The sequence below is a fragment of the Ceratotherium simum genome, chromosome 7 (genome assembly GCF_057802395.1).
Source record: "Ceratotherium simum simum isolate JZ-2026a chromosome 7, ASM5780239v1, whole genome shotgun sequence".
Classification (NCBI taxonomy): Eukaryota; Metazoa; Chordata; class Mammalia; order Perissodactyla; family Rhinocerotidae; genus Ceratotherium; species Ceratotherium simum.
The window spans coordinates 20,111,933-20,138,623 of record NC_141906.1 but is presented as its reverse complement, the minus strand read 5'-3'; the positions used below and the strand labels follow the sequence as shown (position 1 = coordinate 20,138,623).

The window sequence follows — 26,691 nt, the reverse complement described above, 5'->3', positions numbered from 1 at the left end:
ACTCTTCCTTTTTGAAGCTTCCTCAGTCTCTTCCTTAAATGTTGATATTTCAGATTGTCAGAATTTCTTGCATTCTAGAAAATAGTCTATGGTATAATAATATACATTTTGTTAAAAAAGAAAACTAAGATTGTTTTTCTAAGAATAGGGATGGATTTGTGTTCCTTCTCTCTCATATGATCCCCTAAGTTTTGTACCCTATTGAAATAGTGGTATATAAATAGCTGTGGAACAGAACAAAAAGAAATGAAGTAATGACTGCTGTGGAGATTACACATGATGAGCATAGCCATATGAGTGCATGCATCAACCACTAACTTTGAGAAGTACTCTTAAATTAGCATGTTAAGTCCTTCTTTGAAGGAAAAGAAAACATGTTTACCCTCTTTCTGGCTTCATGAGAGGTCGAAATGATAGAAGAAGAGAGGGATCAGTAATCTTCCTAGTAGCCAAGTATAGCAGTAATGGACTGTTGAAATTGTTGTTTACTTGCTGGTTCTTTTTGAAATAAAGAAGTGGATGGGGGTTCCTGTTCTGTCACTTAATAAATGGTTAACCTTACCCCAGATAATATGCCATTAACATTGTCTTTAGACAATGATGTCTTTGTGTACTGATGACTTGTAATCAGTCACTTGTGTTAAAGAGTAAGTAACTTAGTAAGTTGTGTTTACACATCATTCCGGTTTTGTGGTTAATGTTTATGAAGATTGTCTTATCATTTTAACGGCTTCTTAAGTGACTGCAAGAACTTAATGCATACCTGTGATATGGGAAGCGTATTTGCCAGTCTTCTGTACAATTCCCCCCCTTCCTGCTCCAACACACATGCACAGTATCACTAATTACTCCAACTAAGAGAATAAGAGAGGTCTCCCAAAATTAGAACACTTAAATTGTATGTGGAAAGATTTGGTTTGGTCTGTTTTGATTTGGTTTGGCTTTGCAAAAGTGGAGGTGGAGGAATCGGAAAGAGGTGCTGGAAGCCATTTTCGTAATTTAGAATATAATGCATATGCTCTTTAATTTGTTTATGTTTCTCTGTAGTGTTTAAAATATCCTCTGTTTTCTAAACAGCTTGGTTGTTTGGTCAAATAAATGATTCGTTTGTTTCAAACAGGTCAAAGTGAAGATGTTCTTAAGGGGTCCCAGATCACATATGTTACAGGTGTAGAAGGGGATGATGTTGTGTCTACACAAGTAGCCACAGTAACCCAGTCTGGGTTGAGTCAACAAGTGACACTTATATCCCAGGACGGGACTCAGCATGTAAGTATCCACCAAAAGCCAAAGAGTTAAATAATATTTCTCTGAATCGGGGCTTGAGAGGCAGGTTGGGTCTCAATTGAAGAAAGCCTTGAATATCAGGCTTTCCTGATATTCGTGCAAGTCTGGACTTCAGCTTGTAGGCAGTGCTAGAACTGAGAGTTTTTCAGTAGTCTGCTGAAAGAGACTACATGCAGGGAGATTAGTAGAGAGAAAAGGTTTGTGACTCTGTGGAATTCAGATGGTGTTATTGGTATAGTTCAAAGGTGAGGTGATGAAGGTCAGAACCACAGTAAAATTGAGGGCTTGAAAAGTAATGGATCCATGTGAAACACAATTCAGAGAAGGAATAGGATTGATGGCTGATTAGATCCAGGAGGTGAGATTAAGAAATCAGCAGAGCCTTGGCTGAGGTGATGAGGATACAACGGCATCATGCAAAGATCCTGGGAAGTCAGTGATGGGCAAACCTGTAAAATTTCCAAAGTGTGGCTCTCTCCCTACCTGGAATCATGGGAGTTCACTCAACTAGCTTCACAGAATTAATAGAACAGGTATCTTGATTTCCCCGGGAAAAGCAGTGTAATGGTTGTTCTCCGATAGTCAAACTTATTATTGTTTTCTAGGTGCCACCAGCCTAAAATAATTCAGACTTGATTTCATGTTCTAAGCTCTAGCTAAGGTTGTCTTAGTACCTGGTGGGAAAAGGCATTTGGGGTTTGTAAGCCTCCCATATCTGCCTTTTCCATGGAGAACTCTCTCCTTGCCTGTCTCTCTCAGAGCTTTACCTTCCATGATTAATTTGCCATTTGTGTTGATTAACTGTTGACATGCTGATGTTAGCTAGGAGGCAGAACATATTCAGGGTTGGAAAGTACAAAGCACTTGTACCATCCCGTTCATCTCCCTCCCCATCACTTTGACATCACTAATTCCACGCAGTACTCTGTCCACTGATTGGCATGCAAGATTAAACATATTTACTAACCCAGTTGTAATTCAGCATCAACCCTAAGACTTTTTTTGAATTAGATCATCACGGACAGAGGCCCTTTGGGGATCATTTGATCTAACTCCCTTGCTCCCTATGCAGGAAAAATTCCCTCCACAACAGCCTAAAACAGATGAGGCAGTTTCTTTCTTAAGAGGCAGCCTGTTCCATTGCTGGATGATTCTAGTATTTATCAGACTGCAACCTACCACTGTGTCATCCACTCATTGCTCTTCCCTGACCATATAGAATGAGTCTAATCCCTCTTCATGAGTTCCAAAATAACTATTTTCCCTATTCCAGTGTTGTATTTTCTGTAGAGATAACCTTCCCATTTCTTTAAGGAATTAGATTTCTATTCTGTTCCTTTAGTCAATTAAACAACAAACATTTATTGAACATCTACCCAATGCCAGACATTTTGGCGGACTTAATGTAGGGAGTACAGGAAGGGGGGTATCATAGTCTCATAGGAGAGAAACATTCCTAAAATGAACAATAATGTCTCATAATGATGGGTATATAATTGAGGGATGTAAAGTGCTGTGGCAGCCTGGAGGAAGGAGGAAATGCTTCTTTCTGAAGGAGTCTTGGAGGCATTTATAGAGAATGGGCCATTCAGTTGGATCTGTAAGAATTTTCATGAGTTCACCAGGCAGAGAGTGAAGGGAAGGCAAAGCCATGACGATATAACAGAATATGACACTCTCTGGGACTGCAAATGATTAGTTGTGGCTGGAGTGCCAGATGCTGGTTTGGAAGTAGTGGAACATGAGTCTGGAGAAGCTGTTAAAGGCCAGATCGTGCAAGATCATGAACACCACGTAAGAAGCCTGAACTGTAGTGATGGGGCGTCATTGGGGATTTAAGCAGGGAGCATAATGAAATTGTTTGTTTAGAAAGGTGTCAAGGTAGAGAATGGTTAGGGAAGGATTAGACTGGATACCTGGAAAGAAGTTGTATTATTGCAGAAAGTCAGATGAGAGAAAAATAAGAGTCTAAATTGGCAGTAGAGATGGAGAGGAGGAATTGCATTTAAGAAATATTCAATTTTTCTGGTGACCTCTTTCTAAAAGAGTGTATTCCATTGTAAAATGATTATTTGTTGGGGCCGGCCCAGTGGCACAAGCGGTTAAGTGCGCACACTCCGCTGCAGCAGCCCGGGGTTCGCGGGTTCGGATCCTGGGCGCACACCGACGCACTGCTTGGCAAACCATGCTGTGGTGGCGTCCCATATAAAGTGGAGGAAGATGAGCACAGATGTTAGCCCAGGGCCAGTCTTCCTCAGCAAAAAAAGAGGAGGATTGGCAGATGTTAGCACAGGGCTGATCTCCTCACAAAAAAAAAAATGATTATTTGTTCCCATAGAGTAGACTTATACAATGATTTGGCCCAGTCCTTAATAAAGATTGCCAAATATAACAAGAAACATTGACTGATTTGTAAAATGCATTGTATTGCAGGTCAACATATCTCAAGCCGACATGCAAGCCATTGGCAATACCATCACAATGGTAACACAGGATGGCACACCCATCACAGTCCCTGCTCATGACGCAGTCATCTCCTCAGCAGGAACACACTCTGTTGCTATGGTTACCGCGGAGGGTACAGAAGGGCAGCAGGTAATTGCTTTTTTCTCTTATGTCAATCAATACATATATATCAATATCAAAACTGTTACCCAGATGTACAGTGTGATATAGTGGATAAGCACACAAACTTCAGATTGAATCCCAGTTTTATAACTTCTTAGCTACATAACGCTCTGAGTCTCAGTTTTTCCTCATCTCTAAAATAGGAGTGATTGTTGCATCTACCCTATAAGGTTGATATAAGGATTGAATGAGATAATGCGTATAACTACTCAGCCGAGGTATATATTAAGTGTTCATTAATGGTAGCTCTTCCTGTCATCCTCCTCATCATCAGATACTCATTTGCAAAATTTACTTTAAATTTTTGAATATATAGTATTATATCATATAGTTCAAAAATCAAAAAGTATATAAAGGTATGCAGTGAAAGTCTTCCTCTCACCCTTGCCTCCATTATCCAGTTCTTGCCCCATAGAGATAATCCACTTTTACTGGTTTCTTGTGTTTTCTCCCAATGATTCATTAAGCATATACAAACAAATACAAATAAATAGTCATCTTCCCCCACTCCTTTTTTTTATGGTAGTAAACTATACTGTTCTTCATCTTATGTGTTTTTTTAACTTAATATAGCTAGAAAGTTTTTCTGTTTCATTATATAGAGATCTTCTTCACTCTTTTTTTAAGCTATATTCTATTGCACTGTATGGACATGCCATAATTTATTTATAAAGTCTTTTGCTGTTTCAAACAACATATAACGTTGTGCACATGTTATTTTGCATGTGTGTGACTATATCTTCTAGGTAGATCCCTAGAGTGGAATTGAAGAGATACATGCGTAGCTTTCTGTTATTGTGGTTAAGTGTTGCTAAACTTCCTTTCTAGGGTTGTGCCAATCTACATTCCCACGTGTAGTTTTTGAGAGTGCCTCTTCCCCTTCTGCATAGTCAACATAGTGGTATCAAACTTTTGGATTTTTGCCTATCTGATGTTTCTCTTTGTAGTTTTAATTTTTCATTTCCCTTAAAATAAATGATATTGATTAATACACTTAAAAATTGTTCTTTGGGGCTGGCCCGGTGCCGTAGCAGTTGAGTTCACGTGTTCTGCTTCAGCGGCCCGGGGTCCTCTGGTTTGGATCCTGGGTGCGGACCTACCCACCACTCATCAAGCCATGCTGAGGCGGCATCCCACACAGAAGAACTAGAAGGACCTACAATTAGGTTGTACAACTATATGCTGGGGCTTTGGGGAGAAAAAAGAAAAAGAGGAAAATTGGCAACAGGTGTTAGCTCAGGGCCAATCTTCCTCAGGAAAAAAAAATCTAAAAAAAACCCAACTGTGTTTGTACTTTGCTGAAGGCAGTGTTGATCTTCAGTACAGCTACCTTACCTTGTTCAGTGATAGATTCTGTCAAAATTGGTAGCTCTCATCCTTCCTAAATTCATTTATAGACTCAATACCATCACAATCAAAATTCCAGCAGACTTTTTTGAAGATATAGATAATCTGATTCTAAAATTTACATGAAAATGCAAAGGACCTGTAATAACCAAAACCATCTTGAAAAAAAAGGAACAAAGTTGAAGATCTTCTACACCTTGAAATACAAAACTCAGAATCATAAAGCTTCTAGAAGAAAAGTGAATATTTTTGCAACCTCAGGGCAAAGATTTCTTGGAAAGGATACAAAATACACTAACAATAAAAGAAAAAACTGATAAAGTGGACTTCATCAAAATTAATTCTGCTCACCAAAAGACCCGGTTAAGAAGAAGATAAGCCCCAGACTGGAAAAAAGATATTCATACTATATGTATCTGACGGTGGACTTGTAATGAGAATATAAACAAACTTCTACCAATCAACAATAAAAAGATGAATAGCCCATTAAAAATGAGCAAAATAAATAAACAAAAATTTTTTAAATGAGCAAATGATTTGATTGCTCATTTGAACAAACCCCTCACAAAAGAAGATATATGAATGACAATAACACAAAAAAGTGCTCAACGTCTTTAGTCATCAAAGAAAGGCAAATTAAAATCACAAAGAGAGGGCCGGCCTCATGGCTTGGTGGTTAAGTGCACGCGCTCCGATGCTGGTGGCCCGGGGTTCAGATCCCGGGCGCGCACCGAGGCACCACTTCTCCGTCCATCCTGAGGCCGAGTCCCACATACAGCAACTAGAAGGATGTGCAGCTATGACATACAACTATCTACTGGGGCTTTGGGGGGAGAAAATAAATAAATAAAATCTTTAAAAAAAAAAAAAAATCACAAAGAGATACCATTTCAGACACAGGAAGATGGCTAAAATAAAACAAATGTTGGCAAAGATATGAAACAACTAGAACCTTTATCTACTCTAGTGGAAGTGTAAAATGACACAACCACTTTGGAAACTCTTTGGCAGTTTCTTATAAAGTTGAACATACTTCTACCCTATGACCCAGCAGTTCCACTAGTATATATATGGTATGATTCCACTTATATGAAATCCAAGAATAGACAAAACGGATCCATGGTGATAGAAATCAGAGGGTGCTACTTGGCTGGGAGAAGGAAATTGATGGAATGAAGTGTGAAGGAACTGTTCTATATCATATTTTAGGTAGTGGTTTCACAGATGTATCTAACTGTCAAAACTCAACAAAACACCTAAGATTCCTGTATTTTTATTGTTTGCTAATTATACCTTATGCCAAAACAAAAACAAAAAAACCCAACCATTAGCTTTCAGGCTGTCTCATGGAATGGTCCCACCTAATCAGTTTGCAGTGATTTCCATGGCTCTAGGATTCCTGGATGGGTTTATAGTCCAGCTTAGATAAATACATCTTGTACCAGCTACAGTTACAGGTCTGGAAAGATAGTGACCCTAAAGCAAACATTCTTATGTAGCTTATCTGTAGCCTATGGGCTAGGAAGATTCTCAGGAGAGGAGACTTTTGAGGGCTGGAATGAAGACAGGCAGCTTCCAGCAACTAGGAATATCATAACAGGGGTAGGGGTTTCGTTTGTGGACCAGCTGCTGCCACTGCTCCTTCTGCTGCAACTGTAGGCCATTGGGCAAACGTTGACTATCCTGTTGGGGTGTTCTGACTCCACCTGTGGATTGTCTGGAACACTTAAATTGGCTACAGCTATTTCTTTACATGCATAGGAAGAAAACAGTCGGTCCTTCCCTAAATCTTTTTTTTTCTTCAATTAAGGTAATTGGATTTTTGGGCCGGCCCTGTGGCTTAGCAGTTAAATGCGCACGCTCCGCTACTGTCGAGGCACAGCTTCTCCGGCCATGCTGAGGCCGCGTCCCACATACAGCAACTAGAAGGATGTGCAACTATGACATACAACCATCTAGTGGGGCTGTGGGGGGCAAAAAGGAGGAGGATTGGCAATAGATGTTAGCTCAGAGCCGGTCTTCCTCAGCAAAAAGAGGAGGATTAGCATGGATGTTAGCTCAGGGCTGATCTTCCTCACAAAAAAAAAAAAAAAAAGGTAATTGGATTTCTCAGACTCAATTTTCCAGGTCCCTCTGGAAGCCTACTTAGCAGGTATAGAGGGAAGAGTCTGTACTCTCCATCTATTTTAGTTAATTTCAGATTACAAAAGTAATATATATTCTTTTTTTTTTAATTTTATTTATTTTTTTCCCCAAAGCCCCAGTAGATAGTTGTATGTCATAGTTGCACATCCTTCTAGTTGCTGTGTGTGGGACGTGGCCTCAGCATGGGCGGAGAAGCCGTGCATCGGTGTGCACCCAGGAACTGAACCCCGGCCGCCAGCAGCGGAGTGTGCGCACTTAAGCGCTAAGCCACGGGGCCGGCCCAGTAATATATATTCTTAACGGAATAGAATAGAGGGTCTAGAAATAAATACTCACATGTATAGTCAATTACATTTCGACAATTAAAATCTGACCATTCAATGGGAAAGGACACTGTATTCAACAAATGGTGCTGGGAAAACTATATCTACAGGCAAAAGAATGAAGTTGGACCCTCACCTTATACCATATACAAAAATTAACTTAGAATGAAGTTGGACCCTCACCTTATACCATATACAAAAATTAACTTAAAATGGATTAAAGAACTAAATTTAGGAGCTAAAACTATAAAACTCAGAAGAAAACAGGTGAAAATCTTTATTACCTTAGATGAGGAAGTTATTTTTTATGTATGACACCAAAAGCACAGGCAATGAAAGAAAAAAATAGATAAATTGAACTACTGAAAAATTAAAAACATTTGTGCATCAAAGGCCACTACCAAGAGAGTGAAAAGAAAACCTACAGAATGAGAGAAAATATTTGCAAATCATATATCTGATAAGGAATTAATATTTAGAACATATAAAGAATTCCTATAACTCAACAAAAAAAAAAAGCAACCCGGTTTAAAAATGAGCAAAGGACTTGAATAGACATTTCTCCAAGAAGATTTACAGATAGCTAATTAGCACATGAAAAGATGTTCAACATCATTAGTCATTAGGGAAATATGAGTCAAAACCACAGTGAGATACCACTTCACCTCCTAGGATAGCTATTATCCAAAAAATGAAAAATAACAAGTGTTGGTGAGGATATGGAGAAATTAGAACTCTTGTGCATTGCTCATGGAAATATAAAAAGGTACAGTTGCTGTGGAAAACAGTATGCAGTTCCTCAAAAAGTTGAACATAAAATTACTTATGATCCCATAATTCCACTTATAGGTATATACCCTAAAGAATTGAAAATAGAGACTCAAACTAAAATCAGCTACAATCCCTTGATGTTAAAATAACTAGTCTCAACATTTAGGACTATTTACTTCGTCTTTTTTCCTGTATGTGTGCATGTGTGAACAAAATTAGGATTATAATGTGATTTTGTATTCTTGTCATTCACCTAACACTACATTCTGAGCACTTTCTCATATCAATTAAATGTTCTTTTAAAAGGATTTTTAATTGGGCCGGCCCCGTGGCTTAGCGGTTAAGTGCACGCACTCTGCTACTGGTGGCCGGGGTTCGGATTCCGATTCCGGGCGCGCACCGGGCGCACACCGACACACCGCTTGTCCGGCCATGCTGAGGCCGCGTCCCACATTCAGCAACTAGAAGGATGTGCAGCTATGACATACAACTATCTACTGGGGCTTTGGGGGGAAAAATAAATAAATAAATAAAATTATTTAAAAAAATACATAAATAAAAAATAAAAGGATTTTTAATATTTATAAAATAATTCATCAAAAGGAGAGACCATAACTTATTAACTCATTCCACATAAATAGATTGTTGTACAAGCCTCTGATTATTTTCATAGGAAACAAATTCTAGGCATGGAATTATTGGATCAATTGTATAAACTATTTTAAGCTTCTTGCTACATATTGCCAAATTATTTTCCAGAAAGTTTTAATAATTATGCCATGGATCTAAAAGCTTTCTTGTTTCACTGTACTCTTGCTAGCATTGAGGATTTTTTTTTTATATGTGCATAATGCACAAGCAAAAGTTAAATTCTATTTTTATTTTCATTTGTCTGACCACTAGTGACTTTGAACATGTTTTTCATATTAGCCTGCAATCTGTTTTTTCTTAATTGAGGCAAAATTTACATACAATGAAATGCACAGATCTTAAGTTTACAGTTCAGTGAGTTGTTAACCATACACAGCCATATAACCATCATCCCAAACAAGATACAGAACATTTCCATTACCCCAGAAAATTCGCTCGTGACCCCTTCCAGTCAATCCCCACGCTTTTAGGCAACAACTGTTCTTTTTTTGTGTGTGTGAGGAAGATCAGCCCTGAGCTAACGTCTGCCAGTCCTCCTCTTTTTGCTGAGGAAGACTGGCCCTGAGCTAAAATCTGTGCCAATCTTCCTCCACTTTATGTGGGATGCCACCACAGCATGTCTTGCCACGCAGTGTGTCGGTGTGCGCCCGGGATCCAAACCCGGGCTGCCAGCAGCGGAGCGCGCACACTTAACCGCTACACCACGTGCTGGCCCCTACAACTGTTCTGACAATCAATTTGTTTTGTCTGTTCTTGAGGTTTGCATAAATGGAACCACAGTATGGACTCTTTTGTATCTAGGTTTTTTATTCAACATACCATTTTGGAGATTTATCTGTTATTGTATATAATATCAGTTCATTATTTTTTATTGCTGAGCAATATTCTTTTGTAGGAATACACCAGAATTTGTTGATACATTCTCCTCTTGATGATCATTTGGGATGCTTCCAGTTTTTGCTTATTATGAATAAGGTGGCAATAAAAATTCTAGTACAAGTATATTTGCAGACATATGTTCTCATTTGTCTTAGATAAATACCTGTTAGTGAAATTGCTGGATCAGAGGTAGAGGTATATTTAACTTTATATGAAAGTGCCAAACAGTTCTCCAAAGTAGTTGGACCATCATACGCTCCCACTGGCAATGTATAAGAGTTCTGTTTGTTTATATCACGAACATTTGGAATTGTTAGTTTTTTAAATTTTAGCCATTCTAGTGGATGTGAAATGGTATATCATTGTGCTTTTAATTTGCATTTTAAAAAAGCTAATACATCATAATCCCGCTTGATTACGATGTGTTAGCCTTTTTATATATTGCTGGATGTAATTTGCTATTTTGTGTCAATGTTCATGAATGGTATTGGTCTGTAATTTTTTTTTAAGGTTCTTCTCTGGTTTTAATGTCAGAGTTAATGCTTGCCTCATAAGACAAGTTGAAAAGTGTTCCCTTTTCCACTATTTTCTGACAGAATTTGTGTAAGATTGGTATTATTCCTTCCTAAAAGTTAGATAGAATTCACCAGTGAAACCATCTGGGCCTGGAGTTTTCTTTGTGGGGAGCTTTTTTATTATGAATTCAAGTTTTTAAATAGATATAGTGCTATTCAAGTTAGTTATTTCTTCTTGTACCCATTTTGATAAGTTTTGTTTTTGAAAGAGTTTGTCTATTTCATCTAAGTTGTCATATTTATGACATAAGGTTGTTCATAATATTTCCTTACTATCCCTTTAATGTCTGTAGGATCTGAAGTGATGTTCCTTCTTCCATTCCTGATATTGATAATTTGCATTTTCCTTTTTTTTCCTTGATCATCTTTTGATGGCTTTATGAATTTTTTTAATTTATTTTTTTTTTAAATTTTTTTGTGAGGAAGATCAGCCCTGAGCTAACATCCGTGCTAATCCTCCTCTTTTTTTTTTTTTTTTTTTTTTTGCTGAGGAAGACCCGCTCTGAGCTAACCTCTATTGCTAATCCTCCTTTTTTTTTCCCCCCAAAACCCCAGTAGATAATTGTATGTCATAGCTGCACATCCTTCTAGTTGCTGTATGTGGGATGCGGCCTCAGCATGGCCGGACAAGCGGTGTGTCGGTGCACGCCCGGAATCCAAACCCGGGCCGCCAGTAGCGGAGCACTCGCACTTAACCGCTAAGCCACCGGGTCAGGCCTATGAATTTTATTAATCTTTCATGGAACAAACTTTTACCTTTATTAATTTTATCTCATGTTTTCTTTTTTGTTTTCTTATTCATTTCATTGATTTCTGTTCAAACCCTTCCTTATTTTCTTCCTTCTGTTTACTTTGGGTTTATTCTTCTTTTTCTGTATTCCTAAAATGGAAACTAAAAGCATTGACTTTAAACCTCCTTTTCTGATATAAGCATTTAAAGCTATAAATTTCCCTCGAAGAATTGCTTTAGCTTCGATTCACAAATTTCGATACATTTTAAAATTTTCTGTCAATCTGAAATATTTTTTAGTTTCTGTAATCATTTCTTCTTTGACCCATAGATTATTTAGATTTATATGGCTGATTTCTTAATATCTTCTACTTTTCTAGATATCTTATTGTTATTGATTTTTAATTTAATTTTGTTATGGTCAGAGAACATGTTCTGTAAGATTTTTTTGAAATTCAAGACTCGTTTTCCATGTATATTTCATCAATTTCCCCTTGTACTCCATATGTTTTTGAAAAGAATCTGTGTTCTGCGCCAGTTGGGTGTAGTGTACTATAAATATAAAATAGGTTAAAGTGGTTGATAGTGGTGTTCAAATGTCCTATAGCCTTATTAATTTTTTGTATCTTTGTTCTATCAGTTACTAAGAAAAAGGAATTAATATCTAAAATCATGATTGTGGATTTGTATCATTTCTCCCTTTCAATGCTGTTAGTTTTTTTACTTTCAGTATTTTAAAGCTCTGTTATTAGGTACATACATATTTCATTTTAATTCCTCAAATGACTTCCTAACTCTGCCCTTCTGTGTTATTTTTTTGCAGTAGCTCCAGCAATTACAATGTGCATCCTTAAGTTACTGCAGTCTACTTAGACTTAATATTGTACTACTTTACATAAAGCCTAAGAACCTTGCAACAGTATATTTTCATTTATGCCCCCATTCTTTGTGCTGTTGTGATATATTTTACATCTATATGTTATAACCCCCACAATGCAATATTATATTTTAGCATTAAACAGTTAATCTTTTAAGTTACAGGAAGATGGGAAACAGAGTATTTTATACTTTTTCACTGTTATCATTACCAGTGCCTTTCCTTCCTTTCTGTAGATTTGGGTTTTCATATGGAATCATCACTTTGGCCTGAAGATTATGTTTTAGCATTATTTGTAGTGCAGATCTACAGTGACAAATTCTCTGTTTTTATTTATTTGAAAATATATTATTTCACCTTTGTTTTTGAAAAGTATTGTTGTGTTGAAGGATATTTTTGCTAGATATAGAATTTTTGGTTGGCAGTTATTTTTTTCTTTCAGCATTTTAAATTGTCTCTGTCCTTCATGGTGTCTGATGAAAAGTTAGCCATCCTCATATTGTTGTTCCCCTATATATAATACAACATTTTTCCTCTGGCTGTTTTCTAGATTTTTTCTTTATGTTTGCTTTTAAGCAATTTGATTATGGTGTGGTTTTCTTTGTATTTATCGTCTAGCATTCTTACGTATAATTATAAGACATTTTATAACATATATTAATGTTTTCTGGGTTTGGGTTTTTTTTTTTTTCCCAGATTTAGGAAAAGTTTGGCTGTTATTTCAAGTTGTTTTTATTCTGCCTCATTCTGTTTCTCTTTTCCTTCTGGGACTCTAATTATTATTCTATCTACATAGAAAAGGCTATATTTGTGGTTCAAGAGCTACAAAAGCATTTTTAACCACTCTGGCTAGATGCTTCAGGAACAATATAGAAAGATTCCATGGAATCTAAAATAGAAAGTGAGTATAACAAGATATGTTGCTGTTTGTCAGTAATGCTACTGGTCCTTTCAATTTTCCTGGTTAAATGGAAATCTGATTTTAAATGCAACAGGTAAACAGGAGAAAAGAGTATATCTACCACTGATCCAAACTTAGGAATAAATAGACATTTGAGATGTGAATTAGTTCACATGTGTAACTTGCAAAGCAGCCACTTAGGGGTAATAGAACCCACGTGGTCATGTCCCCCGCTTAATGGAGCCTGGTGTGGCGGCTCCACTTCTCCAGGGTCCTCCACCTTGTTTGGCCATTGGCTCCCTTCATAACCTTAGGTAAGTCCATTCTTTCTTAGCCTCAACTTCCTCAAATAAAAAAGAGGAATCCAGAATAGACAATATATAAGGTCCCTTCCAGCCTTAGGTTTCTACACGTCTGTGGTCAGAGGGAGTTTTTCCTTTTGAATTTAAAGACAATCCCTTGCATTCAATGGATTTTAATCTATATAAATCATAGTTTTAATCCTTCTGTGTATTTTTTTGTTTAAGGTTGCAATTGTGGCTCAGGACTTGGCAGCGTTCCATACTGCCTCATCAGAAATGGGACACCAACAGCATAGCCATCACTTAGTAACCACAGAAACCAGACCTCTGACCTTAGTGGCAACATCCAATGGCACCCAGATTGCAGTTCAGGTGAGTACACGGCTGCTGCCCTCAGTCGACGACAGCCCTGCTCATAGGTCTCAGCCTCGTACACTGTGCTTTATGCATGACCCTTATAGGAGCAGGGCACAGGATAATCCGTGTCACTTAGCCACTTTAAGGAAATTGCTATAGTTGAGGTGGACTCAAAGAGACCAACACTTTGTCCTCTATTATCTTTGCGTATTCTAGGGGAATTTATAACAACAAAAATAAAGCTTCTGGTATATATCCCTGTGTGCACCCAGGCAACCATCTTTACTCTCAGAATACAAGTCTAATTAGGCAGGATTCTATAAAGCACCTAAGAGCTACTCCTTGGAAATGAACCTAGTGTAAACATGTACACATAGACCCTAAATTAGTCCTCTGAGAATCACTGCACAGCCCTGTTTTACAGTGGGGAATGTCAGGAGACTAAGAAGAAACGATTCTCTGGGAAGTCACTGGATTCAAGCAGAGAATTGAGAATGCTAGGTGCAGATAACCTTTCCTTGGAGAGAGTTGTTTTTCATGTATTTACTTGGAAAAGGGTTAGAACACACTCAGAAAAATGCCATCATTGGTCTTACTTTAGTTTATGGGCCTAGAAGCCAAAGGCTCAGGAAGCGCTCTGAGTATCTCCACTGGAAAAGACAAGCATCTGTGTCCCTTGCATGTGTGAAGATTTATCAAAATCCTAAATAAAGAAACTACGTTCTTCTCCCCTGTGGGAATTTGTTTTTGTGCTCTTAGTGGTTGGATCAGTAGTAGTATCTTAACAAGCCCAGGTGTCAGAATTGAAAAATGTTACTTCTGGCATGTAATATTTCTTTGGCATTATCTTGACTGTGGCTTTGTGTATGTTCCTGTTTCAGCTTGGAGAACAGCCATCTCTGGAAGAAGCCATCAGAATAGCATCCAGGATCCAACAAGGAGAAACGCCAGGGTTGGACGATTAATCATCAGAACAGTGGAGCAATAAAGCAAGAGGAGCCTTTCGTCTGCAGACAGCAGAGATCCGTGAAGCCCGGGCCCAGGAAAATTAGAAGCTTTCAGTTCCTGAAACATTGTACACATTTTTATGCAAGAGTGGAGAACATTTTATTCTTAACACTTTTGTGTATATAATCCTTGGAATAGATTCCCAAACTGATTCATTGTGTACAAGGAAGTATGAAATTAGGGCAATACAGTAAATTTTCATGTTACTCTTTTATCAGATTGCAAACTCCTAGAGTCTACATGCAAGACCAGTGATGTCTTACAGAGTCTTATGATGGATTTTTAACTTACTGTGAAAAAAAAATAAAGGCTGTATCTAAAATGTCAAAGGTTCTATACATCAAACAATCATAATTCCAAAAGCCATCACGGATAATAAAGGATGTGAAGCCTTCAAATATTTCCCCAGTTAGTAGAGTGTCCGCAGTTTTTGTTCTACTGTATCCTTGTCCATTTTTATTTGTATCTCACAGTTTGAAGACTTCATTATAGTTTTCCATCCCGGTTAAATATCAGCTCTTCAAGCTAAAGTGCTAATTATATTAGCATTACATTGGATTATGTATAAAATTACAAGGTTTGGTCATTTAAAATTAAAAAGTTAAACCCAGTGCTTTGTTTTTGTTAAAGATTTTACTTAGTGTTCAGGTTTTTGTTACTGTTTTTTAAAAATAATGAACTATCAAAGTTTGACCACAGGCTGGAGCCCGGGATAACAGTGCTGTAATTGGAAATGGCTTTACTCTGAAAATTAGGTTAGTGGGTTGGTGTAAATTATTTATTTTTGCTTATGTACTTTGTTTTAAAGCTTATTTACCCTAAAGTTTATTATTAATTTTGAATACAGCAATTTTTAAAATGTTACCTTCATATTTGTTTTATTAAATTGGTATGGGGCGGGGGGAAGTGTTGCAGAAAATACCACAAATGTAATAGATTATAACCCAACACACATGTTGAGAGTATATTATGCGTCAAGCACAGAATAAGTACTTTTCCATACATTTTTATGTACTCATAACAATTTTGTGAGATATATGGATTTATTATCCCCATTTGTACATGAGGAAACTGAGGGTCCAAAGAGGTTAAGTGCCTTACCCTGGCCTTACAGCTGTGAAGAGGCAGGGCACAGACTCGAGAACCCCAACTTCTTGACTCCCAAGTCCAGTGTGTTTTTTCACCACACCTCAACTGCCTTCTCAGATGACAATTTGTGGCTGAGATTATCGAGATGAGCTTTGGTGATTTCTGATTGCCTAATGACCTGAGCACTTGAAAAACCACCTCTAATGTCGGAAATTCCACCAAGGTCCAAAAATGAAGGCGGGGGCGTGAAGGGCTGTCCTGCAGCCCTCACTCCCTCACTGTGGTTCCCCAGGCTTTGTTTGCAGAGAGCTGAAACGTAGCTGGTTTTCATTTCAAGCTTTACAGTAAAAAGGAAAAAATGTGCTGTTTTATTTAATATAAATGTTATCTTTGATCAGGTTCTTTGAAGTCTTGCTAGAAAGGTCATGACTAGTCATTTGAAATGGGAAACCCTTCAGGGTCGGGCAGGGGATTGGTTGCTTTCCCTTCAAAGCTCTCCACGATACATAACAATAGAAAAGGTCATAGTCACCCACAGATCCAGTCTCCGTTCTTGACAGAGACTTAAACATACACGGAACTCCCAGCTGAGGCCTGGCTGAGGCTCAGACAGGGGTGGGAATGGAGGGACAGAGGAAGGACAGAATTTGCAAAGTCACGGGGTGGTGCTCTGGCCTCCCAGTTCTGCTCCACTGGGCCTAGCCAGGCCTGCTGTGCTTCCCAGGACCCAAACCCAAGCTATCAGCCTCCCTGGGCCCCTTACATCTGCCTTTGCTGAGGTTCCAGGGTGTTTCTCCCTCCTCTCAGCTCCTTTGCAGGCTGGATTGGGCAGGGCTGAGCTGGACTGTGCTGGTGGGCCTGATTATTCCTCAGCTCAAAAGAAAATGCATTCCTACTGGCACCAGAGAAAAGGGCAGAGGAGCACCACTAGTTGGCCCCCTAGCTGCCTTCCTGTGAATGGGACCTCAGAAGCCTAGCGGGTGGCATATTTCCCCCATGGGAAGACTCCAGCTGATGTGCTGACGGTTGCTAGTAAAGCTGGTGTGAGTTTCCTCACAGTGCAAGATGGAGAAAGGAGCCCTCCAAGGTTGACAAGTCCCCAAAAGGCGCTCAATGGAACAAGAGTACACTTCAGCAAATGGAGCTGGTTAGAGCATAACTCTGCAATATGATCCAGACAACACTCAAGGCAAACCTTTCAGTCCAAGAAAAACACCCACGCTCTATCCCAGACACAACTTGAGGCCACCACAAAGTACACTGCCTACAGTCTGCACTCCTAAGAATTTAGGACATAGAGTAGGAGAAGGACGTGGCTTCCTTAATCTTCTAGAGGTGGCAACTGCCCAGAGGGCCAGACCCTTGGCTGTCCCCCTCTGTCCTCCCCCACCTCGCCCCCAGGCCATCAGGGGCAAACTAACTTTGGACGATCTCATGCTGCCTTCCTGTATGGCAGCCCTGGGACTAGGTAACTTGGGAAACCCTGCACTCAGCGCTGAAAAGAACTGGATTCCATGTCTCATCCCAAAGAAGTACAGGCCAGCATCTCCTGGCTCAAATAAGATTGCCAACCAGTCAAGTATCGGCAGACCCCAACCGTGAGGGGGGTGTGGTAGAGTGGAAAGGAAAGGGCACAGCTGAAGTCTGTTGCCAAGGAGGGAAGGGGAACACGTGGGAGGCTCAGACAGGCTGCCTCAGCCTCCTCCATGGTAAGCACTGTCTGTACTGAGTTACGTTTCCTTTAGGGATGAGGGGATCTTTCCAAGAACACTCCAGCCAAGTCTCCTCTTCTTTTGCCCGAGGAAGAGGGCTGGCTTCATGGACCAATGCAGTCTAACAAGATCCTGCACTCGGAAGGGCCTGCACCTGGGGTTTAATGCACTGTGGTTGCAGTCTTGAAATTCTTAATAATGTTATCTTTGAATTGTGTTCTGTAAGTGAAATCTCAGGGAAAGTAGAGCAGGCACAGGGTAGGCGGAGGAGGGGGTCTTGGAGCCTGGACTTACCCAGTCCCACCGCCTGCGGCCTCCCTGGTTGGGCTCTGCTGCCGCTCCCCTACCTGGCCCCTCCTGCTCCCTGCAACTACTGCCTCGCCCTCTGCCTTTGGCAGGGGCCTGGGTGCCCATGCAGGAGGGCCAGTGTCGGGCGCAGGCACTTGTGGAGTGGGGCACGGAGGTGGCCATCCTAACCCCAAGCTGGCAGCACCGCGGTGCTCCTGGTGGGCAGCTGGCTTTAGCTGAGTCTTGACAGGGGCGAGCCTCTTGCCCGTCCCTGTACTGAGTGCGTCCCAGCTGAGTTTTGAAGATAACTGGAAGTAGCCCGTTTGCTGTGGGCTGGGGGGGCAGGCCTGTGGGAAAGGGAACCTGCCAGCTGTCAGGCCCAAGAGAGCACCTGCCCCAGGCACCTGTGAGGTCCCGTGCCCTGGAGGCTCTTTCTACAAGCTCTGCGCCTGGGGCAGCCTCCTCCTCCTTCCACCTTTCCTGAGCCTGGCTCGTGTTTATCTCTTATTTACCTGGTAAATAAAAAATATCATGACAAGTCAAGAAAGAGACAGCGAAAGAAGGAGAAAGCTTATGTATTCCTTTACGTGTGGTGGAGGAGGAAGGGAAGTAAAATATACATAACGAAATTTACCATTTTAACCATTTTTGAGTGTACGGTTCAGTGTCATTCAGTACATTCACATTGTTCTGCAAACATCACCACCATCCACCTCCAGAACTTTTTCATCTTCCCAAACCGAAACCCATTAAACGGTAACTCCCCATCTCCTCGCCCCCAGCCTCTGGCCACCACCATTCCACTTTCTCTTCCTATGAATCTGATGATTCTAGGTCCCTCATATAGGGGGACTCATACAGTATTTCTCCTTTTGTGTCTGGCTTTATGTGTGCTCTTTTCCTGCTTTTTGACCAAGGGGCTCCGTGTTTGCTGTTTGCACTGAGCCCCACAGATTATGTAGCCCACCCTGTGAGGAAAGCTCTTCTGTTAGCCCTTTTCTTTTCACTGCCACACAAGAGGTGTGACTGGTGTTTTTTGCCACTGTTGTTGTTTTTGTTTGTTTGGGGATTTTTTGAGGAAGATTGGCCCTGCGCTAACATCTGTTGCCAATCTTCCTCTTTTTCTTTTTTCTCCCCAGAGCCCCAGTGCATAGTTGTATATCATAGTTGTAGAGTTGTAGCTCCTCCATATGGGACGCTGCCTCAGCACGTCTTGATGAGCCATGAGCATGTCCACGCCCAGGATCCGAACAGGTGAACCCCGGGCCGCCAAAGCGGAGTTCGCAAACTCAACCGCTCTGCCACCAGGCGGGCCCCAACTTGTGTCTTGAGAACGTATCATCTGCTTCTCCTTCTCGATCGTAGGCTCCCTTAGGACAACTGGAACTTCAACTTCCCCATAGCTCCTGGAGGCCTCGCAGAGCAGCAGGTCCCCTCCAGCTGGTTCCTCCAGCTCTAAACTCACCTGGCTTGAGAGGTACAGAGAACCTCAATTCTCCATGCAGGAGTTTCATTGCAGTTCCAGAGCACCCGCTAAAATTGAAGGACAGAAAGTCAAGCTGAGAGAAAAGAATGCTCAAGATTCAGGATAATTGCATGAATAGTTAAAATGAAAATTATCTGGGGGGGCCAGCCTGGTAGCGCAGCCATTATGTGCACATGCTCTGCTTCAGCAGCCCGGGGTTCGCAGGTTCGGATCCCGGGCAGGCACTGAGGCACCACTTATCAAGCCATGCTGTGGCAGTGTCCCATATAAAGTAGAGGAAGATAGGCACGGATGTTAGCCCAGGGCCAATCTTCCTCAGCAAAAAAAAAAAAAAAAAAAAAAAAGAGGAGGATTGGCATCGGATGTTAGCTCAGGGCCAGTTATCCTCACCAAAAAAAGAGAAAAGAATAGAAAATTATCTGGCAAAAGCTTTTTCTTTTCACTTTTCTGCACTCAAATGAAAGAAACTGGGATTCCTGCCCTAATGTCAATACCAAATTTCTCACTAGTTTGCCTGACCTCTGCAGGGTTTCCCCGGAAGCACAGGAGGCATCTGAAAGCTCTCCACAAGCCTGAGCACCTTCCCTAATCTCTCGGAAAGTCCCACCAGCCTAAGAAAGGGATGTGGAAAACAGCTCTAATCTGGGTTGCAGACTCAGTCCCAGTGCCTTCCCGACAGATTCTGCAATTTCTATGGAAACTGCAAAGAGGTAAAATCTCTACTGCCCCAAGGGGGTTGCCTTATCTTTTTAAATAGGAAACTTTTACTCCGAGCCAGTGACGGGCTTTTGTGCTGAAGAGGATCCTGGGAGGGCAATAGGTCCCAGTTGGGAGCCACTCTTAGACTCACCAGATCTTTTACCCAGATAAAATTGATCAGGCAAGCAATTTCCCCACTGCCTTAGGGCTCTTCTAACATCCTAAAATTGCTTAATGTTCTTTTACACAGTAAATCAGGAACAACAGAAAAATGGACCACTTTTTTCTGCAAAGGTGGTCTTCACTATTGTGAAGCTGGTGAAACCTTGTGGGTATTTCAAAGTCAAACAGAAAGGAACTAGTCAATGATTGTAAGGCACTATGTGGGGCGGGGGGGAGGTCAGCCACCAGCAGGAGGCGCTATGGAGGTTCAGGGAGCAATCTGCAACCATAGGGCTTGCTTCTCTACCTCCTTCTGGAACAAATCAACCAGCTGTACCTAGACTGGGGTAGTCTTTTCCCTAACCTTGAAGGAAGTCATTTCACGCTGGGAGAAAATGGCGTGAGTCATGGGGAGAGAAGGACTCTGACTCCTCGAGTCTCTGGGATGACACTGAGGAAATGCCCCACCAGACCTGGGAGACGAGTTTTGTCTCCTTGCCCAATCAGACAACCACTTTTGGCTTTACAACCATTGTTGACCAAAGAAATACTTCTGAGGACATCTCAGATTCAGCCCTGTGATGCCAGTTGCAATCCTTGTGACTAGAAGGTGCTGAGGAATGAATATGATTCTCATGCACACACTTACAGGGCAAATCCATGCCAGGCCTAGAGTCCCAAGCCCCAGCCACTTATTCCTAGCAACTTCAACACTCCTAAGCCCAGTCCTAATGGATGGGCAGGTTGTCGGTAGAGTTGGGCATTCTGCATTACCTTCTACAGACTCGGAAGAAGGTCTATAGGGCAACCTTCCTCCATCCCCATAAGGAAAGTCACTTGCTCACCCAAAAGCAAAGCCCGGACCAGGGCCCCAGTGTCAACCACGACTGGAGGCAACAGAGTGTCAATCGCCCCTATCCCACGTTCTCAGACAGCAACTATTAGGATATATGCCCTTTGCTGCCCTGCCCTTGGATCCAGGTCTAGTAAGTGGGCTCAGACCTTGTTCCTGAGGATTGAATCTGCCTTGGTCACCTCTCCTGGACCCCAGACTTGCTAAACTGTGGCTGTGGTTATCCCAGCAGAATTCCAAGGGACTCTTCCTGCTATCGACAACTAGCCAGGTAGCAGGAGTCTCATCCCCACAGACTCACCTCTCTCTTTGCCACTCTTGAATTCTCTGTCCCTATCATCACCCTCTGGGGGGGCCTTTTTTAGTCCTATGACACCACTTTTTTGCCTGATTGCCACTGTTGACTATGTCTTCAGATATAGTGTTTTGCGTGAGGGACCAATAAATCACAGGAAAGAAATGGAAATGGCATTTTAAACATATGAAAAGATGCACACCCTTACTTGTAATAAGAGAAATTAACATTAAAACTATATGGAAATTATCTCAAAATAAAATAAAGTTAAAAAAAAAAGCTGTACAGAGATCCCATTTTTCACCTATAAATTGATAAATCAAAAAAGTTCACACTGTTGTTGGCAAGGATGTAGGGAAGTAAGTTTAAAGTGAACATATCCTTTGACTCAGCAATTCGACTTGTAATAACGTGTCCTAAGGATATACTCAGAAATGATGGAGAAATGATGTCAAGGATACTCATTCCAGCATTGCTCATAATAGCACAAGTTTGAAAACAGCGTAAGGAAGGACCATTTAGATAAATTATGGGAGTTCTGCTGTCTCAGGCTCCTCCAAGCTCAGCATCGTGTGGGAGGGTTCTGGGTAGGCTGCTCTGGAGAGTCCTGGAATGGACTGGTCACACGGTGTGGTAGGCCAAATAATGGCCCCCCAAATATGTCCATGTCCTAATCCCCAGAATCTGTGAATGTTATTTTATATGGCTAGAGGGACTTTACAGTTGAGATTAGGTTAAGGATCTTGAGATGGGGAGACTATCCTGGATTATCTGGGTGGGCCCAATGTGCTCCTTATAAGGGATGCAGGACCAGAGAGTCAGAAGAGAAGGTGCAGTGGTGACAGAAGCAGAGATTGAAGTGATGTGCCTCAAAGATGGAGGGAAGGGCCCAAAAGCCAAGGAATGCAGGCAGCCACTAGAAGCTGACAAAGACTAGGAAATGGATTTTCTCCTCAGAATTTCCAGAAAGAACCAGCCCTGTTGATATCTTGACCTTAAATCAATGAAACTAATTTCTGACTTCTGACCTCCAGAAGTGTAATAGAACAAATCTGTATTTTTTTAAACCACAAGTTTCTGGTAATTTGTTACAGCAGCAACAGGAAACTAATATACAAGGTAGGCTAGCCTTGAGAGCTCAGAGCCACTAGCCCAGCCCAGTCCGGCCCAGAGACCAGGAGGGCTTCTGAAGGAAGTACTCACTGAAGGGGAAACTCAGTCCCTATTCCAGTTCTCCGTGTCCCTATCCATTCATTGGCTTTGGAATTTACCTCCTTCAAGAGCAAAGGAGTCTACAGAGAAGTCACACCACAGATTATCTGGGCCCTAGGAAACAGTGACCATGATCTTCCACTCAGAGATTAGCTCACAAAAAGACACCAAAAGGCCTCCATCCACTGATAGCCCTCACGAGGGCACCTGTGTCAAGTGGCCCATTGGCATTTTCACCTTCTACAGAGATTTCCCCAGGCCCCTGTTCTTTCTGAGTTTAGATTTCTGGAGTACACGGGTGCTCTGGCTAGATGGTCATCCTGTCTTTGCAAGTTGAGTTACAAGGGTCCTTCCTGGCAGGAACAAGAGGACCCTCTCAGGGATAATTCTGGGGATGACCAGGCAATGACTTCCTCCCAAGGATGCACTTTCCCCCTTGTCAGTCTGGGAGTGCTGACACCCTGCTAGGAGCCGGCACAGTGGGGAAGGCACAGAACCATTCCTCCCTCCTCCCCTAGGGCTCTATTTAGATCGTGCTGTGTATCTGCTCTCCTCTCTTTCCTGTTAGAGATGGAAGAGAGCAGGATCCACCTACTTAAGTTTTTATTGGAGAATTATCGATTTTGAAAATAAAAATATAAATGAGGCTGTATATTAACAGTAACAGATAGGTTCATAACTCTTATTTTAAAACTGAGGAGAAAAAAGGCCCAAGAAAAACAAAAACATGCTCTAATCTTGGAAGAACAGGACCAGAGAAAATAATTTTTATTTACACTGTACATTTCAGTGTGATATTTCCCATTCTGGAGCACTAACTATGGACAACCTTATATCTGAGGCAAGACAACAATGAGTAGAACTGAGGGAAGGTGCAGAGAAATGCAAAACCACAACAATGGACCATCCTCTAATAGTGTCACATTCTGGACCATGTGATGGCACTGCTACCATCTGTTCTCTCACAGGTATGTATCCTGCTGCTGCCATCGATTCCACTGCAGGTATGTATGCCTGCCCGGGACTATGGGTAGAACAAGACGCACACACTCTCTGATCAGCCCGGGTGACAATCAGCCAAATGAAGGGTAAGCGCCTGTTCAAGAAGGTGTGTTAGTAAATATGGGGAGGCCACTTGTCTTTTACTTCGCACTTCTCTCAGGGCAATCTGTAGCCGCTGTAACTTAGCTGCTGTTCATCATGACCAGCCATGTTCTGGCCATGGGAGGGAGAGAGCAGATGCTTGCCCACCTTCTCTAACCTCTCTATCATTTTTAAGACCCTACTAATTATGGTTATTATAGTACGAAGAGAAAAAAGAGGAGGAAAAGGAAGCAGCTTACTGGCAGAATGTTCAGGATCTCCTACATCTCACTCTCCAAATTCACAGCAGGCTTGAATGAAAAGGAGAATAGCTACACTTTAAAAGAGAGGATCTCTACTATAAGAAGTTTGAAATGCTCTCCTAACATATCTTCACCATTCCAAATCCTATCCAGTGTTGTAAAACAAAGGATCATGACCCCAGGAAGCGTTAAAATGAATTACTGAAAAGGAAAAACAAAGTTTAATTAAATGATTAAAAGAGAGCCAGCCCTGATGGCCTAGTGGTTCAAGTTCGGCACTCACCGCTTCAGTGGCCCAAGTTTGCTTCCTGGTCGTGGAACCACACCACGTGTCTGTCAGCTGCCGTGCTGTGGTGGTGGCTCACATAGAAGAACTAGAACAACTTACAAATAGGATATACAACTATGTATCGGGGCTTTGGGGGAAAAAAAAAGAGGAAGATTGGCAACAGATGTAAGCTCAGGGCAAATCTTCCCCCTCGCCCCCCAAAAAAACTAAATGATTAAAAGATAAATTATGGACATAAGGAAACTTTTTGGGATGATAAAAATGTTCTAAAAGTGGAATGTGGTGATGGTTGCATAACTCCATAAATTCACTAAAAATCATGGAATTTTATAGTTTCAATAGGTGAATTTTATGGTATGTAAATTTACTTCAATGAAACTGTTTAAAAAAAGAAAACTTTAAAAAAAATTATGGTTTATCCAGTGGAATACTATGCAGCCTTTAAAAAGAATGAGGCAATTCTATATGCATTAATATGAAACAATTTCCGAGAAATATTAAGTGAAAAAGTAAGATACAGAAAAGTACACATAATATGCTACAATTTCTTACAAAAATATTTAAAAGATTACTTATATTTGCATAGATCATTTCTGAAAGGATATACCAGAAAACAGTAATGTTGGTTCCCTCTGGAGAATAGGCTGGAAGCTGGGGTTGACAGAGAGACTTACCTTTCACTGTATATCTTTTAGTGCCTTTTGAATACCGTATTATGAGCTTTTAATTATCTATTTAAAAATACAGGGGCCAGCGCCGTGGCTTAGCGGTTAAGTGCGCGTGCTCCGCTGCTGGCGGCCCGGGTTCAGATCCCGGTCGCGCACCGACTCACCGCTTCTCCGGCCACGCTGAGGCCACGTCCCACATACAGCAACTAGAAGGATATGCAACTATGACGTACAACTATCTACTGGGGCTTTGGAGAAAAAAAAATAAATTAAAAAATTATTTAAAAAAAATAAAAAAAATAAAAATACATAATATAGTTGCTTGTTTTCATGAAAGAATCTCAATGACAGGCCCTCTACCTCAAGCAAATAGCACTTTGTTAAAAGATTTTCTATCTTTGGTCATCACATTTGAGCTATAGGCCTTCAATATAAGACTGGCTGATGCAAGTTGATTAAAATAAAATAGTTTGAATATAGGCTTCAATCTTAGGTTTGAAATGTAAAAGCATGATTGGCTTTTAGCAATACCTTCTTTGAGGACTGGTAGACTACTTGCCTGGGGTACTCACGCCTGAATATCCAGCCATTCTCAACATCAGGACTGCATCCAGCTGCCCCCATAAATAGAAAGGGCCCACTGGTCACTTCTCCAGGACACCCTGAGGTCATGGACATGCACAGGGACTTTGCCCCGTTCAGATCCATGACAGAAGTGCTGTGTCTCCTCTGACTTGACAAAGAAGGACCCAGTTTCCTTGGGAACTCACAGGCTCACAAGACAGACAAGTCAGCCCCTTGGTCTACCATCAGTGTGCCACTACTCTGCGGAAGTTAAGAAACAACTCTGCCTGGAGGGGTTAAAAAAAACTGTTGCCTTTGACTACCCTCTTTGGCTAGCTTTCTTTCTCACTGCCTATCAGAAGAGCACAAGGAGGGAATAGAGCTCACTGTCTCTTACTCGCACCATATGTTCCATGACTAAGGACCTACTAACGTGGGGGAAAAGGAGCCTGTTTCTAGCTCCACCCCCAAAACTAGGAAGTTAGTCCTTAGTCAGCCTAGTGTGCTCAGCCACTAGGAAAATTCTTCTAGTTTTCCCAAACAACTCTTCAATCAGTGACAAACCAAAACTGAATTACAGACTAGGTTTAACTATACAGCAAGGAGAACGTATGATCTTCAACTACACGTAAAAGCATGGTCGATCCTCACAAATATAATGCTGAGCAAAAGAAGCTAGACACAAAAGAGGACAGGCAAAACAACTCTCACTATTTGAAGTCAGGATAGTGGATACTCTTGGTGAGGTGGTGGGGTTGGGGATGAGAAGAGAGCCCAGAGGGGTGCAGGCAGGGCCCCGTACTTAGAAAGATCTCAAAGTTGGTTTAATGCTCTGCTGTCACCATCTGAAAGTTCTTAATTAAATTAATAAATAATAAAATTAATAAAATTAGAATATTGCATTTTCATTTCTCACTGGAAGATGTTGGTAATGTTCTGTTTCTTAATCTGGGTGTTGAATTTGTGAATATCCATCAAATTCTGCATACTTTGATATGTTTGGTTTTCTGTATATTATACTTCAATACAAAGTTTAAAAAACTGAATTATAGACTGTTTTTAAAATAACTCAATGAAACACTACTTATGGAACGCAGCCAAAGTTGTATTCACAAGAAAATGCACAGCCTTAAACACTTTTATTGCTCAATTAGAAAAAATAAAAGTTTATTAACAAAGCAGACAACACAGGAAATTAGAAGGGGGAAAAAAGTCACAGCAAAGCAAAACCTAAAGAAAGTGAAAGG

At 40.9% G+C, this 26,691-nt stretch overlaps 1 protein-coding gene across 4 annotated transcripts in view; it reads left to right on the top strand.

Moving 5' to 3' along the window:
• ZNF143 (zinc finger protein 143) overlaps positions 1-15,645 on the top strand; it is a 62,951-nt gene extending 47,306 nt beyond the window's left edge. For all 4 annotated transcript variants that reach the window (XM_087433236.1, XM_014782892.2, XM_004418420.3 and 1 more), the window contains exons 13-16: positions 1,121-1,269; positions 3,721-3,882; positions 13,642-13,788; positions 14,655-15,645. In XM_087433236.1, the coding sequence (XP_087289362.1) occupies positions 1,121-1,269; positions 3,721-3,882; positions 13,642-13,788; positions 14,655-14,738 (542 nt within the window). In that variant the 3' untranslated portion in view covers positions 14,739-15,645. The remainder of the gene's footprint in view (positions 1-1,120; positions 1,270-3,720; positions 3,883-13,641; positions 13,789-14,654) is intronic.
• Positions 15,646-26,691: the final 11,046 nt, after the last annotated feature.